The sequence below is a fragment of the Charadrius vociferus genome, unplaced genomic scaffold (assembly GCF_000708025.1).
Source record: "Charadrius vociferus isolate BGI_N301 unplaced genomic scaffold, ASM70802v2 scaffold196, whole genome shotgun sequence".
NCBI lineage: Eukaryota > Metazoa > Chordata > Aves > Charadriiformes > Charadriidae > Charadrius > Charadrius vociferus.
Genome location: NW_009648953.1, coordinates 1,102,092 through 1,117,728, shown reverse-complemented (window position 1 = coordinate 1,117,728; position 15,637 = coordinate 1,102,092). Strand labels below are relative to the sequence as shown.

Sequence of the window (15,637 nt, the reverse complement as noted above, 5' to 3'; positions counted from 1 at the left end):
AAACCAAATGCCCACCACTAACCTCTATGATAAACAATTGTCCTATTCTTTACCTGTTGTCCTGCCATTCAGCTAGCTTGTTAGTTACAAACCTCCTTCCTTGTATGGAAAGATCTCCACTGCATAGTCATCTAACACCACAGTAGTTTCAAATATGATCTACATTTTCACTTCAGTCTCATCATCAAAATAAGTCTAATGCAACAAATTCTTGTCTTGTAAGTTCTACCCCCACCGCAGTTTTCCCAAAAGCAACTAAGCCTACAAAACTGGACAAAGTATCTACTTTTCTAACCTCATTAAATTCAGCACAGTTTTGGAAAATCAGTCTGAAATCAGCCACAAAATCTTCCAGCTTTGTGTAGAATGAATTGGTCACTTCAAGTCTTTTCTTGATGGTTGACAAGTCCATAGGCTTTTTGATTATTTTGTAGTAATCAGGAACCTAAATGGAGAATAAATATTTTTACCAAATGAGGTCATGTTCATTGCTTATTATTTTATAAACCTTTAGCTCTAAGTGAAGAGTGAAAGATTTAGTCTCATCTCCAAAGTACAATTCTAAGACACAAGAATTGTACTTTTAACATACATGCAAACAGTTTCTGGAGTAACAGTGACATATGCTAGTTTTGCTGGCTAAAATATACTCCTCCTAAATGCCTATTTTAAAATAATTTAAAAAACCCCAACAAACAAATAAAACAACCCCACTTGCATTGACTATATACGACAGAGCAAAGGATTTGGACATTATTCTTGGATGTAGCGAAATAAGCCATCTATTAAGTTTCAAGACCACCATATGATAACTTGGCAACCCACTCAAATGAAGATGGTACGCGGGTTGCTTAAAATGAATTTTGGTCATGAAATATGTCCTTAGAAATGGTAGCAAATTTCAGAGTTATCAATGATTTTGGCACTCAAGCTGTGGTTGTAGGATTAAGATCTATTCTTTAGAAAGAATTAGAAATTAGAAAATAAGAATGAAATCCAATGACAATATTTTTATACTTATTTCCTAAGGAGATTCACATTTTAAGAGAAATGCTATAAAACATTAATTTAGTAATACATGACCATCATATGATTAATCAATTAATCTCTTGTGCCATTTCTTCTTATTAAACTCTGTGGATTGTTCTTCAGAAGAATTCTTATTCAAATTAAATAAAAGGGGTGCATAGGACCATATTACTTATCGATGAATTCTTTTCCCATTGACTTATCTTGAAGAACATAAAAGTACTTTTCATCTGATCACACTAGTAACTCTCTTGTGTAACCTTGGACTTCTAATGCACCCAGGTACTGTTTACCATTTAAAACTAATAAATTTCAAGCTCGTAACAAGAAATTCAATTTCTTATTAGTACTATGGAGTACCCTAATTCTCATAATCAGGTATTTTTTTAAACAAAACTAACATCTTGATTTACCTTTTTTAGTGATATCACTCGGCATTGTGAAATCAGCAGACAGTGTTAGAACTTGCTTTTTGTGTCTCTTTTTGAAGTATTAAGTAAACTCAGTCCTTGGGGAATTTTACTAGTAAATCCCTTTCCAATGTTTCAACTTTTAACTCCCCTTCAGATAGTTTTAATAAAATTAAACATGTTTAATACACTCCATGTCTGGAAAACTTGACTTCTGATAATGGATCACAACAGGACATAAAAATTCCATTAGACATATGCCAATTATGCTACTAGCATAAAATGGAAAGAAGTGAGGTACATACTGTGGGAGGAACTGGATCTTGAAAAGCAAGACTCATTTCGTGACAGTAGAGGTATAGCAGCAATCTTTCACACTTCTGTGTCAAGAAAAATAGATACTCGAGTAAGTAAGAGAATCCTACATGACTTGTTCTAAAATAACAAACTACAGAAAATACGAAACAGATGCTCAGTACTCCCCCAGCCCCTAAGCAGAAAAGTGAGCACAGAAACTGTATTTAGAAGCAAGATTGCCTATCATTACTCGTGGCCTACAGTATTCCTTCTCTGCAACAGATATATCATTATCGACTCTCAAACGCGTGCTATGAAACCTCATACGGTTACTAGCAGTGTTACTCAGCATTTGCTGAGCCCAGCAGACATTCCATGGAATAAAAAAGCATGCGTGGCTCTTAGGGCTTTACAAATATTCAGAGATAGCCGTAATATTTTTCCTGATCTGGAAATAACTGCTCTGTAACTGCAAAGCCTACCGTGGGTTTTGTTAGCAGCAGGAAGGAATATCTTTTCTTTGTGTATCCAAATATATTAAACTGGATCTTGAGCCATGAAAGAGATCCTAAAATGAGTTTTGTGTGATTTTATGCTTGCTGATCCTTTATCAGAATATTTACAGGACTTAAAACTTACATTTAAAGGAAAATACAAACAGAGCTAGCTTTTTTCCTTTTAGAGAGCAGCACATGTAAATAATGGTAGACTAAGACCCCAAATAAAATACTAATTTCAGTGTATTTACACAAGTTGCCAACTGAAACCAAGTAAAACACTGCTGAAAGTTTCCAATACAGCTCAAAATTGCTTAAAAAAATTTAAATAATAATAAAACAACTACAAAGAAATAAGAAAGATCAAAGGCGGCAAAAAATGCCCCAAACCCCCAAGAACCCAGAAGATTCTGTCAAGCAGTTCAACTGTCTGCTCAAAGGCCCAATTTTTTTTCTTTTCACTCTGAAGTTTAAGGGAAAAACAAAAGTTGGAGACCCACTGCTTGCTTTATAGTTTTTCCACCAGAACACTCAAAGCTGCAAAAGGATAGCAGTTATTCCCAGAGACTTGCATTGATCTCTGCAGGATCAGTATTGCATCTCTGTATATCTTCACTGTGAAAGCACCACCGTAATTTTTTTAAAGGATGTTGACAAAGTGCACTACAGACTCAAACCATTAGTTGATAACGTCAATCTACATCAAATTTGGAAAGCACAAAAGAAGAAAAAAAATTCTCAATGCAAGGTCACTGTGTACGAGAGTTCTGTTAGAAACAGCACTTGTTAATTCCTAGAACACAGTCCCATCTTGGAGCAGCAGATCACAACCACTTCTCAGACATCCAGCGTGTGTTGTTCAGCATGTTTACATGAAGGCTGCTATGATCTCAGAGATTATTAAAAAGTTAATTCTCCTTCTTTACCACCACTTTTTAAAATATGCATACATTTCAGAAAACAAGCAGCAGCAAGACAGTACTCATTTTATCCTTACCCTACGGTCTATTGGCGATAAACCCACAGTGTCTTCCAATTTTCTTTTTTCAGAGCCGTGAGCAGGTTTATCACAGTCATATTCAACTTCTGGCTTGGACAAATCCCGACAGAATGTACAAATCCACTCTCCACTAAAGAAGACAAACAGACACATTGACCTCAGTGATGCAGCACACCTTTGACAAAAGGCTTTCCACATATTTCTGGATAAGTTCCTCATTTGTGGGGTGTTTTTTTCTGTATTGCATGCCGGTTTGGTGGTGGCGGTTTTTTAAATACTACAAAAGGCAGAGACTGCTGGTAAAAACGTTTTCTTAGAACTCTATTTTCTTTGTAATGGCCCTGGTGTCGTTTATGATACCGTAACAGAAAAATGGTTTGTCATAACAGACAAATGGTGCCTACCTTTGCTAATACTGAATTTTTTCACTTGAGCTCATAGGATTCAATCAAAGCACTATTAAGAGTTCTGTTTCCTAACTACGGAGAGACTGAAGGAATTATATAGGCTGAACAGAAGGAAAAGTGTTAGTGTTACATGGTGAGAACCATATATTCTCTCCACAAGCTTGATCTACAGCATATTACTAGTCTATACAGATTACCCTCAACAAGGATTTTTGGAAAACCAGAAATTCTTCACTCCCTAAAACTTCCAGGTGTTCCCGATTTTATCAGTTAGTCAAGGAAAACCCAATGGATTTAAATGATAGCATAAGATTATGACAAAACTGGATCTGCAAGCTATTTTCACTGATCCTCTAATACAATTTGTGAACCTCAAAGTTTTGAAAAACCTATGAAGAGTCAATGTTTTTAATATGGTTCTCCACAAAGAAAGAAACATGCATGCTTGCAGCTAACCACAAGAGGGCTGAATTGTACTTCTTACACAGTAGACTGAATTCAGCAATAACTAGTTATGAGATCTGAGTGTATTTACTCAAAGGTATGTTATAATATCTTTGTAAATGGGAAATAGTTTCTGTAGTACCATTTACTTTGATAGTAAGGCAGAAGACTTTCCAAGCTAAAAAAAAAAAATAAATCTTACTGGTTTTTATTCATAGTAATCCAAAGATTTCCACCATCTGCTAGTTGGAGCATAGAGTAGTGAATAATTGGCATCTTCCTTCAAAGAGACTTTTACCTTCTATTGTCTTAACTTGATGGAGTTATTTATATGAGAGTGTCACCTCTGTGCCTGGACTAACATCACAGAAATGACGTGGTACATATACAAAAATAGATACAGGCCATGATCTAAAGATCTTATGATACAAGAAAACAGGAAACACATGACAGATGAAGGAATGATGCATTTAAATATCCAAGAATCAGGAAGAGTGTGGTGGGTTGGAGTGAAGTAAAAAAGATGCAGTGACCTTGTGAATCTATAGGGCAAATAGTTCTATCCACCTGAAGCAAGAACAAAAAGCAATTATGAAAGTAGTAGACTGACACTGCTGACATAATAATAAAGGAATTATTCTGTGTGTTTGAAGGAACTAATGCTAAGAGACCAAAGTTTGTTACGCAGACTGTTACAGCTCCAAAAAAATAAAAACCACAAAGGTGAGAACAAAACCCTGATACATCTGAAGCCAGGAGGAAAATTAAGCTAACCATGGTTCTGAAGTCCAGAACACACTGCAGTTGTATTAACATGCACTTTTATAGACCTGAACACTTGTCAGAAAAGTTGTTTTTGGCTCCCTTGTCCCCGGACGTCACTATCTCAGTTTCCACAGAATGATCCCATAAAAAAGAGAAATTTTAAAGACTCATTCTTGAAGCTTCGATCGTAATAGAAACAAAGCCTTGTAAATACATTATTATCTACCTGCTTAAAGATTTTTTTTCTTGTCAGAAAGGCACAGTTGTTTATTAGTTTAAGTGTTACTGTAACTTTACTGGGTTTTGCTTATGGCACAAAGCTGTAACATAGCAACATTTTTAATTAAAAAAACCCAAAACAAACCGTAATTTGAAGTTTTAAAAGGTAAGAGACACATTTTTATGTGCCATTTCTAGTGACATTTAAAAGAGTAGACATGCTTGCAGAAGTATGCTTGTTCAGAGCAGCACAGAGATGATCAATGTGCTAAACTAAGTTGCTATCCAAATGTTTTACACCAGCAAATTATACTAATATTTAATGAAAAACCTAATATTTATAAAAGTGTTAAACAATGAACATGTTACAACAGGTGTTTCTATCTTTTAATACTAAGTCTATTGCATGGCATTTCCAAGTTGGAACATTGCAAAATGCCATTTCTTTTTATCAAAGACACTTAATTCCAGAAGCAAATGCCAGTTAAGACTGTATTTTGAAACTCAAGAAACTGAGTAGTTGTTTTGTAACAGCCAATCAGGAAAGCCTACTGCTTATTTCAACATGGAATTAGATGTTACTAGAAGATGTCAGTCGCTACATCCCATGCTTGGACTGTAGCCATGTTTAGCACTATAGTAAATAATATATTTAATACCATATTAGCTTAGATTTTTCTTTCAGTTGTTATTTATAATTCTTGTTATCACTGTTAAAGAAATGCAAATATTTTCTGTTACCCTTAAAACATTTTATGACAGACTGGTAATTCTGTGGACCAATTTTAATAATAGATGCCATAGATGTAAGTGATCTTGCTTAATTGCCAAATAAGGGAAGAGTTTTATTATTGTGGCTGCAACTCTGTAAAGTTAAACTGGAGTTTCAATGCAAATTCCAAATGTCTGGATTCAAGACTTCAAACACGAATGCTTCCTTTGAGGTTTAAACTTCTTAGGCAGGAGTGTCGACCTGCTTGAGGGTAGGATGGCTCTACAGAGGGATCTGGACAGGCTGGATCGATGGGCCAAGGCCAACGGTATGAGGTTCAACAAGGCCAAGTGCCGGGTCCTGCACTTGGGTCACAACAACCCCATGCAGCATTACAGGCTTGGGGAAGAGTGGCTGGAAAGCTGCCCGGCGAAGAAGGACCTGGGGGTGCTGGCTGACAGCCGGTTGAACATGAGCCAGCAGTGTGCCCTGGTGGCCAAGAAGGCCAATAGCTTCCTGGCTTGTATCAGGAATAGTGTGGTGAACAGGACTAGGGAAGTGATCATTCCCCTGTACTCAGCACTGGTGAGGCTCCACCTCGTGTACTGTGTTCAGTTTTGGGCCCCTCACTACAAGAAAGACATTGAGGCGCTGGAGCGTGTCCAGAGAAGGGCAATGAAGCTGGTGAGGGGTCTGGAGAACAAGTCTTATGAGGAGCGGCTGAGGGAACTGGGGTGGTTTAGTCTGGAGGAAAGGAGGCTGAGGGGAGACCTTATCGCTCTCTACATATACCTGAAAGGAGGTTGTAGCGAGGTGGAGGTCGACCTCTTCTCGCTAGTAATAAGCAATAGGACAAGTGGACATGTCCTCAAGTTACACCAGGGTAAGCTTAGAATGGATATTAGGAAAAAGCTCTTCACAGAAAGGGTTATCGAGCATTGGAACAGGCTGCCAGGGAAGTGGTGGATTTGCCATCCCTGGAGGCATTTAAAAGACGGGTAGACGTGGTGCTTAGAGACATGGTTTAGTGGTGGTTTTGGCAGCAATGCCAGTTGATGGTTGGACTTGATGATCTTAAAGGTCCCTTCCAACCTAGACAGTTCTATGATTCTTGTACTGGGTTTCACAATACAAAGCTTATGTCTTTTAATGCAAGTTTAGATGGAATTGAAGGGGTCATAATTACCTTGGAAAACTCTTCAATGTAGGGACATGACACGAAAGATGGAATACTTTGGGACACTTCTCACAGCAAAGGAGCTCCCCTCCATTTTGACATACTGCACACCAATCTTCATTGGGATCATCCTCTTTTCTGCCCTCCCCAATGTGGGGGGGGCCTATCCATCCTGTCTTCCCACTGGATGTGTTCTCCTGCAGTATCCCTGGCTGATCATCTGTGCTGTCTGGTGCATCTGTTCTTAAGACAGCTTCATCAGAAGTGGAATTATGATTGCTATCTAACAGCAATGAAGTAAGTATGCTTCTTGAAAAGGTGGCCTGTAAGAAGAAACAAAGGAAGCCAGATTGTAATGTTTATGTGAATTTACATGACCCTAACAACAAGTAAACTGACCAAAGTAACAAATTCATACGTACGCAGCCATACAACTTGCAACATGCATGCAAAAATTACCATTATACTATAGCATCAGGCAACTAAACACAAGAAATTAGCTATGAAAGGCTATTTATTGCTCCACTAATAAAAAATAAAACTGATCTGTCATGCCCCCAAAGTCTAGCAATCTTATTTATCTATATTACTGCACTATGATTAGAAACACTTCCTAGTGCCACATGAAAATTTGATGTTTGCAAGCTCTTTCCTGCCTTCCCAGGTTTTCAATGGATAAAAGCGGTCTGGTCACACCAGTTAATTGATTGAATTGGCAGAAGAACTACTCTGATTTTGAATTTCACCTCTTCCTTTTATGCCAGTATCTTCAGCTTTTCAGTTTTCCCCCGAAAGGTCCCCAACAGAATACCAGTAATTTATTTTATTCCCCATAAATACAAAATACCCTCCCCACCAAAGAGAAAGGAGATTTTTACAACTGCTAATATTACATTCCGAGGCCGCGATTCCTCATCCGTTTCTTGCTTCACTACAACAATTGGGAAATCGAAGTTCTCATTTGAGGCACTTGACTCCTGTTTAATTCTGATCGGCTCCAACATAACAACTGGGACTTTGTGTGTAGAATCAGCTCCTGGTGGCCTGCTGGAGGAGCTAGAACTGTAGATGACAGGAAAAGGCAAGGAAAAAGGGAAAGTAAGAGTCAGAACTGGACACCTTTTGTACACCAATGCTCTTCGAGACCTCAGGATGCTAATCCATCTTGCTTCTTTGAATCCTGAGCACTACAGTACTACTTCTATAGAATACAACATCCAAGCTTATTTCCTTTGATGTATACTGAAAAGGCATTACAAAAAGGGAAAATTATAATGGCGCAGTTCCAGAACTAGAGAATTACTCATGGTTTGACTTCCCATTACTGCAAGATTTGCAAATAACCTCTGTTTCTTTTAGGTCATACACAAAAAAGTGCTTCCACTGAGCATCATCCCACTTTGGAGGAGATGCAGCTGTATTTTGGGGAAGGCCAGTGCTTCTCCAGAGCTGAACTGATCATTGTAAACCACACAGCGAATAAGCCAAATGAAACATATATTTACATTATCTTGGAAGAGTTTCTTACAGCCTTGCAGCTCTACCAAAACTGAGGCCCTACTTTTAGAAATAGATCTGTCTTTCTTCATGTCTTTAGTCATAATAGGATGAAAATAGACAACCAAACTCAAAAATACCAGCTTTTTTTTTTTAATAATAATAATGAAGAATTTTAAATCTAACAAAATGAATTCAAGCAGCAGCAGATCAAATCACTTCTTTTTTAAATGCAAGTAAAAGACTCTTCAGACAAACATTTAAACAGTTCATAAGAGTCCTTCACAGAATTTACTGTGTAAATGGAACAGAGCAAAAGGTATGCTATATTAAAAAGTATCTGCATTTCCAATTCAAGTAGGATGAATGTCATCTGATTTTTCTCTGCATGAAAAATTAATCTCATGTCAGATGTATGCTCTAATTTATTGGAACACATTAATGGATCTGCACTCTTCAAACAACATCATGTAAATCTATTTGTTCATTAATATTCTATCACTAAGGAATAAAAACATTTGTGTAGACTCTCAGTAGATACCTAGTGATCACTTATCTAACTGTATTATGGCAGAAAATTCTTAATAACCCTCTTTGTAACATCAGTTCCTTAAATCTGAAGTCATTTATAGTTCCACGAGGACTTTTAGTATGCAACTTTTCCCTTTAGTTGATTTCTCTGAATATAAAACCTAATTTAGAACTGGCATTCTTTTAGTAATGACAACCTAGCTATCATTTCCATAGTTAATATGTTTTTAGATGTGCTATTAATACATTACAAATGAAATTACTACTTTTAGAATGCAAAGAGTGCTACAACAACCATCAGGCCTGGCCTGTTAACGGAGAAGGTGAGGCAAATTGACTTCCACATGCATTAACAAGGGAAGAGACCGAGGCATGTTCTGTGGAGGCGGAGTTTTTCTCTCTGCTCCCAACACTGGAGGCACTGGGTGAACGGATTGGAGGGTGTATATTTGTCACATTGACTGCTCCTAGGGTAGAAGGATCAGATTAGAACAAAACACAGGTCTGTGCCAAGTCTGAGATGTGACTCAGAGAAGTTCACAGGTTTAGGGGAAAAATTCTCCCGCAGTGTCATTTATTTAACCCGTATCTCATTTAATATAAATTCAGGAGAGGATAAGAAGCATGGGATAATAGAGGGAAGGAGAGGACTAAAAAGGGGCCCATTGCATGTAAGTAAGCTGATGGGTCAGTACCTGTGCCTGGCTCACCCCTCCATTTGATCACTGCAGGTTCTTTTGCCTTACCTTATTAAATCTTGGCAGATCTCTCAGGAGATCTGCCAGGAAACTTTAAGCCAGACACGCTGGCGAGTAGGAAGAAGTCTGGGGGCCAGATACAAAAAAGACCAAAGGTCTGGGGACCAGACAGCCAAAAGCCTTGTGAAGGTCATTTTTTCTGAGCGTTGGTCCTGAGAAACCAGAGTGGGCTGTTTGTGCTGTCTGTGAATGCATTATCCACCCGTCTCAGCTAATCTGCCCAAGCGCGTGAACACCACGTGAGTGTACAAACGTTGCACAAGTGCTTATTGGGAACTCACACTCACACAGCCTTGCTACAGGGCCAGACTGGGAAACGGGAGTAAGGAGCAGCTGCTGATTGCCACCAGGCATGGTGACAGGAATCCCCTGGGTCCTTCAAGCGTATCACATTTAGCTACCCATAACAACAACTTCTCTGGTCAACCTGTGTCACAACCCTTCCAGTGGAAAAGATTTTCTAATATCCAAATTGAACTTCCCAAGACACTATTTGTAGCCACTGTCTCCTGTTACATCCTATCTTGCTTTTCCAAGTACTTATCTCTTACCATAGCTTCGAGGTTTTAATTTGGTTGTACCCCTAGGAGTGCCATTTTTCCATGGATTTCTACACAATTTGCTAAAATCTGTATGTATTTCCTTCCATGTTTTTAAGATCTGGCCATTTATTTTTGTTCACAATGATAAAATAGTCTCAACTTTATCTCCTACTACAGTTTCTACAACTGTGCCTGAATTTTCATATTTCTCATCTTTGATATAAAAAAGAAGTAACTTAATTTTCATATTTCTCATCTTTGATATAAAAAAAGTAGTAATTAATTCTGATATCAATGTTAACTTCCCCACATTAGATTTTTCCACTACACCACTTAAACAGAAAATTGCACCACATTCCAATTACCTGAGAGGCCTGGCGATGGTACCGATGAATTTGGTGACTGCACAGTTCTGTTCGAAGGGAGTTTTGGCTGATTCTGTTCTGCAGTGCCATCCTTCCTTACAACATTATCCAGTGTAATGTTTCCTGAACAATCAATCTAAAAGGTGGGGAAGAGAGGGGGAACAGTTAGTGTCTGGAGGGGAAAAAAACCCAACCGCCCCCCAACAAAGCCATATCATGCCTCTCCCATACTGTTATTTCGACGGTGAAGACCAAAATGCACTTCACCTAACTTTAGTCATCCAAAAAATGAGTTGGTTACTTTAAAACAGGTCACCTTGCTTTCTCTAAAAAGAAAAGAAATGTCCAAATCTAGACAGTGCTTCGTTTTAAGATCAGATGATTCTGTAAGTGCCAATTTTTCTCCGTCAGCTACAGAGAAGGCGTATATCAGACAGGTAGTTTTCACACATTGACGCAAGAGATGAATTTTTATCTGCACCCCTTCTTTTGACATGCTCACATTATATACTCTAAAAAAGATAATAAGTGATACACAAACTACCCATTAATCTGCCACTGTTTAACAGGACTGGAAGAACCTCAAAAGACACTCAATCCCATCTGTCCCACATACCTTCTGGGCAGGGGCTATGCATATTGACTCAAAATGCAAACAGCAAACCAACACTTGTTCTTTCCACCCACAGCCCAGGCCAGACGACTGAACTTTGTTTTAGCGGCTTTCAATTAACCATTCTAACTTTCTGTAAAAATTACACATTTTGGTTTGATCAGAAGAAATGACCTTTTGAAACATTAGGGGTTTTGCAATACATAAGATCCTGTTTGATAAGAAAATAGGTCACTTTGGTATCAGTTCCCTCAATTATTCAGATACCTCACAAATCCACTGGTATTAACTGCATTGACCACTGAAATTTCTATTTATAAGCTAGACTTATCCAAAGTGGATACAGAAGCCTCTGCTAGGTCAGCATATTTACAATGATTTGGGCCATGTATCTTGATAGCATAAACTTAACCATATACAAATAGAAGAGTTCGTAATACTCTGCACAAAAATCAGTATGCTAAAATGTCTCACAGACTCAATAGTTTTATGATCGTGTTGTGTAGTTCACCTTTTAAGTCTGACAGGTACTGTGATTCTGTACTCTACACACTCTATTTAAAAAATAGAACACTTTTATCTGAGAGTTTATTGGTGAGAAAAGACAAGTGGGAGAAACAGTAACAGCCAGTTATGACTAGAAAACCATGACATTTTAGATACCTACAAACCTTCGACCACAAAAATAGGCTTAGCAGTTAATTGAAAGAATAAAGTCAACTGACTAAAACTCAACAGCTCTAATGTGGACCTCTGACAAACACATACCAATCAGTAGAAACTATGAAAGAGGAGTTTAGAAGCTTAAGAAAAGATGATTATGATGCTCCTTCTATCACCAGCTCACAGGCATGTTAGAGAATACATGAAGAAAAGAAGTACCAAAAGGAAAAGATATAAGGAAAATATCCAGTATACCAACAATTAATACCTTTAATGTTTAAAATGTATTAAAGTTTAATGTATAAAAATGTAAAATGTATTAAAGTTTAAAGTTTAAAATGTATTAAAAATGCTAAACATTTACCAGAAATACCATCAACAAACCAGTGCTATCTATGGACACTGGTAAACGAAAGCTAACTCATTTTAGTTAGTAGCATTATGGGGGTTGGGGGGAAAATAGGCAGCATCCAAATAAACAAGTCAATTACAATTACAATCTGCAATGTTCTTTTTCTTAGTTGTCTTAACAGCTGTCTCCCAGAACAGTTCTGAATATTGCCAGAAAAATGTAGGCAATCCTGCATTGTTGTTTTCTGGAATTGTCTCATTTTGACAAACAGCGCAAGAATTTCGGTCTAAAAGGTTTCTACCTCTCACAAACATTAAGACTTGCTTCAAAACAGAATCCATAAAACATTGCTCTTATGTTACACTTACATCAGGAAGAGACGGTAGATTGTAGGAGCTACCCACTGGAGAACTCAAATCTATCACAGGGGGACCATATGTCTTCCCATCACATCCTACAGCACTAGTGACTGTGGGGCTGGATGGAGTAGATGATGTGCTACTTGCAGTTGAAAGGGCAGCTGAAGTTTGTCCACTACCGATCTGCCACTAAAAAGAGAAGATGATAATCCACAGTTCAGCATTATTTTTTTCAACAGATTACATCTACTGCATATACTGGTTCTAACTCAGCAGTTTAAAAAGCAGCTTAGTTCAGGAAGCTGAATTCAAACATAAAATCCTGATTTACTCTGAAGTTATCTAATTTCAAGAACCAATCTTACAAGACAAGGGAAGATGACAAGTAGTTGAAAACTATGAATAGAAGAAATGAATGTAAATTCTTAAATTCAAAGCTATATCTCAATGTTAAGTATCTATTAATATTTCATGCTGCATTGACAGTGTTGTGGGAGAAATGTAACAGTTTTAGCGAAATAAAAGCATTAGAGGTAATAGGCTGAATGCACAACTGTTCCAGTGCTTTATTAAGTAAATAGCTGTAGTGTCACTTGGACACCATCAAGTATTTGATGTTGTGCTTCCCTTAACAACTTAAAGCGATTAAGAATTTGAAATGCTGACTGGATCTCCACCCACAATATACGTTTAACACCATAATATTAAGTGCACAGTCAAGTCAGACTAAATTTCTTTCTCATTTAGACATATGCAGTTTTCAATGACTTTAATGGAATTTCATGGCAACCGTAGGCAAAATCTGACTCTGCTCAATTCCTTTTTAGTCATTCATTCTATTTACTGGTTTCTAGTTTCAGCAAGGCATTACCAGATAATGAAAATACTTGAAAGAAAGGCTTGCAGATAGGCCAATCTTCTTTTCAGAGACACAGAGCTGACTTAGTTTTTGTTACTAGAGTTTCTCTTAGATATTGTACAGCTTTCTTTAATTTAGTTGGAATTAGTTCTCTGACTTCATAAGTATTGCAAAGATCAGTAGTATTACTCCACTTCTCAGGTCACAGATCAGATTAATTTGATTCTTCCCTGCTTACCTCTAGTGACATGATTTTCTCTTTCCTTTCGCGTACCTAACAACTCATGTGTTAATATGCTTTTTAATAAAGATTTGCCTTCCTGAACATCCAGAAAACATATGACGTGTTTGCTTCTCCCCCAGTTCAACTGCTGATTACCTGGGTATTGATCAGTCCTACTCAGCAGAGGTCCCACAATTGTGAGCTTTCTTTTCTCTCCTCATGCGTAAAAGCTCAGATTTGGCATACTCTAGAGAATGGTGGCAGCTAAAGCTTTTTAGTCAAGGTTTTTACCTGGTTCCTAGGGAAATCACTAGTATCAAGGTAAATAGTAGGATTTTCTATTTTGTCTATTCACTGATTGTAACATGCACACCATGGCCATGTTAAGTTTTGCATAAGTGGCCAGAACTCACAGTAATAGCAAACAAGAGAATGAAACACCTACATAGCACATACAGTGGCTCTCTTCTGTAATGCTTCATCTGCTTAGAACTGTCAAAATGAAAGAAACTTGACAGTTATCTCATTAAGAAAACTGTGGGTATCTTGTCATAAAGAAAAAGGCAGTCTCTGTTCTAACTGAAAAGCACTGTAGAATCATAATAGAAAAGTAAGATGACACAAAGCACATTTGATGTTTTATTTCTACATGGTGAGTGAAAAGGGAAAGAAACTCTACCTGTTTTATAGCTTGCTGTGCCAAGAATGCCATTTGCAATGGGTTGGGCTTTATTGCTTGCCTTGGTAGGTTCTGATGTTGGGGAAATCTCATCTGTTGCGCAGGGAGAGCTGAACCATTGGACTTGGGGCTATGATTTTGAAAATGAATCAAGCGCGGAGGTGCCTGCATGAAAACAGACAAACAAACAATTCTGCAAGTTAGCTGATATCTATTCAATGTTCCAGAAATGTTTACCAAGTGGCCCTTTTAAACTTCCGAAACTCGTAACAAATAAGATGCAAACAAATAGTACCCCACCATTTATCTGATTGATCCCAGTCAAAATCCCACTGATTTTCAATGTTAAAAACAAAACCCAGTAGTTGGGTTTGAGTTATTCTCATACAATAAATGCAGATACATCACAAGAGCCAGTGAGAGTATTTCCAATTTTGAAAGTTGTATGGGAGAATCACAGAGTTTTATGCAAAACAGCCTTGGGGAAAAAAAGTAATGACAGATTCACTTTTTAACAATTTGACAAAAATACAAAATACCTAGCTCAGTGCTATATATGGTTGGATACTGTATGATATTTTTTTAGTGAATAAAAATAGGCTGAGTGCTACCATGCATTTTGCCAGACAAATTTAAAATGCCCATTCAATTCCCAGTAAAGAAAATGTTCCCTAATCCATTTACATAGCCATGCGCTAAAGCTGAAGCTATCTGAAGTTATGTATCTAGACTTAATTTCTTTCTTTTTTCTTATCTTTCTTTACTTTCTCCTTCAGTGCCATGGAAAAAAGAGACTCTTCTCTGGAAGTAGTCACAACTTACCTGATGGGAAGCAGGAGGTTGCTGCATGGCTCCTGGCATTCTTGGATTTGGTAGACCTACTGGACCTGCCCTGCGTTGAGCTTGCTGTCTCTGAGCCATGACCTGTTGCTGCATGTGCTGGAGTCGGAGCTGAGCTAAGCTTATCTGCGTTGGGAACTTAGACAGCTGGTTTGAAGGTAAGCTGCCTGGTGGCTGTAAGTTTGTTTCCATCACAGGGCTCTTGGGCATATGTGGTGGGGTTTCTTTATCTTCAATTACCAAAGAACCTAGTTTAAATAAAATAAATAAAATGAATACTAAAATATTGAAGTTAGCAGAAACGCTTTTTTTTTTCACAATTAGTTCTGCTTATACCATGTGTTCATCGTTCATTAGAATGGATAAACATGAGACAGAGGACTCCATTTATTTTGTTTG

General features: G+C 37.7%; 1 protein-coding gene across 1 annotated transcript in view; it reads right to left on the bottom strand.

Moving 5' to 3' along the window:
• Positions 1-15,637, bottom strand: part of TRIM24 (tripartite motif containing 24) — a 188,025-nt gene that overhangs the window by 1,581 nt on the left and 170,807 nt on the right. The window contains exons 9-18 of the mRNA XM_009887432.1: positions 15,221-15,486; positions 14,399-14,563; positions 12,647-12,826; positions 10,651-10,786; positions 9,384-9,452; positions 7,851-8,023; positions 6,967-7,280; positions 3,231-3,363; positions 1,745-1,819; positions 296-445 (exon numbers count right to left, since the gene is read on the bottom strand). Coding sequence (XP_009885734.1) covers positions 296-445; positions 1,745-1,819; positions 3,231-3,363; positions 6,967-7,280; positions 7,851-8,023; positions 9,384-9,452; positions 10,651-10,786; positions 12,647-12,826; positions 14,399-14,563; positions 15,221-15,486 — 1,661 coding nt within the window. The remainder of the gene's footprint in view (positions 1-295; positions 446-1,744; positions 1,820-3,230; positions 3,364-6,966; positions 7,281-7,850; positions 8,024-9,383; positions 9,453-10,650; positions 10,787-12,646; positions 12,827-14,398; positions 14,564-15,220; positions 15,487-15,637) is intronic.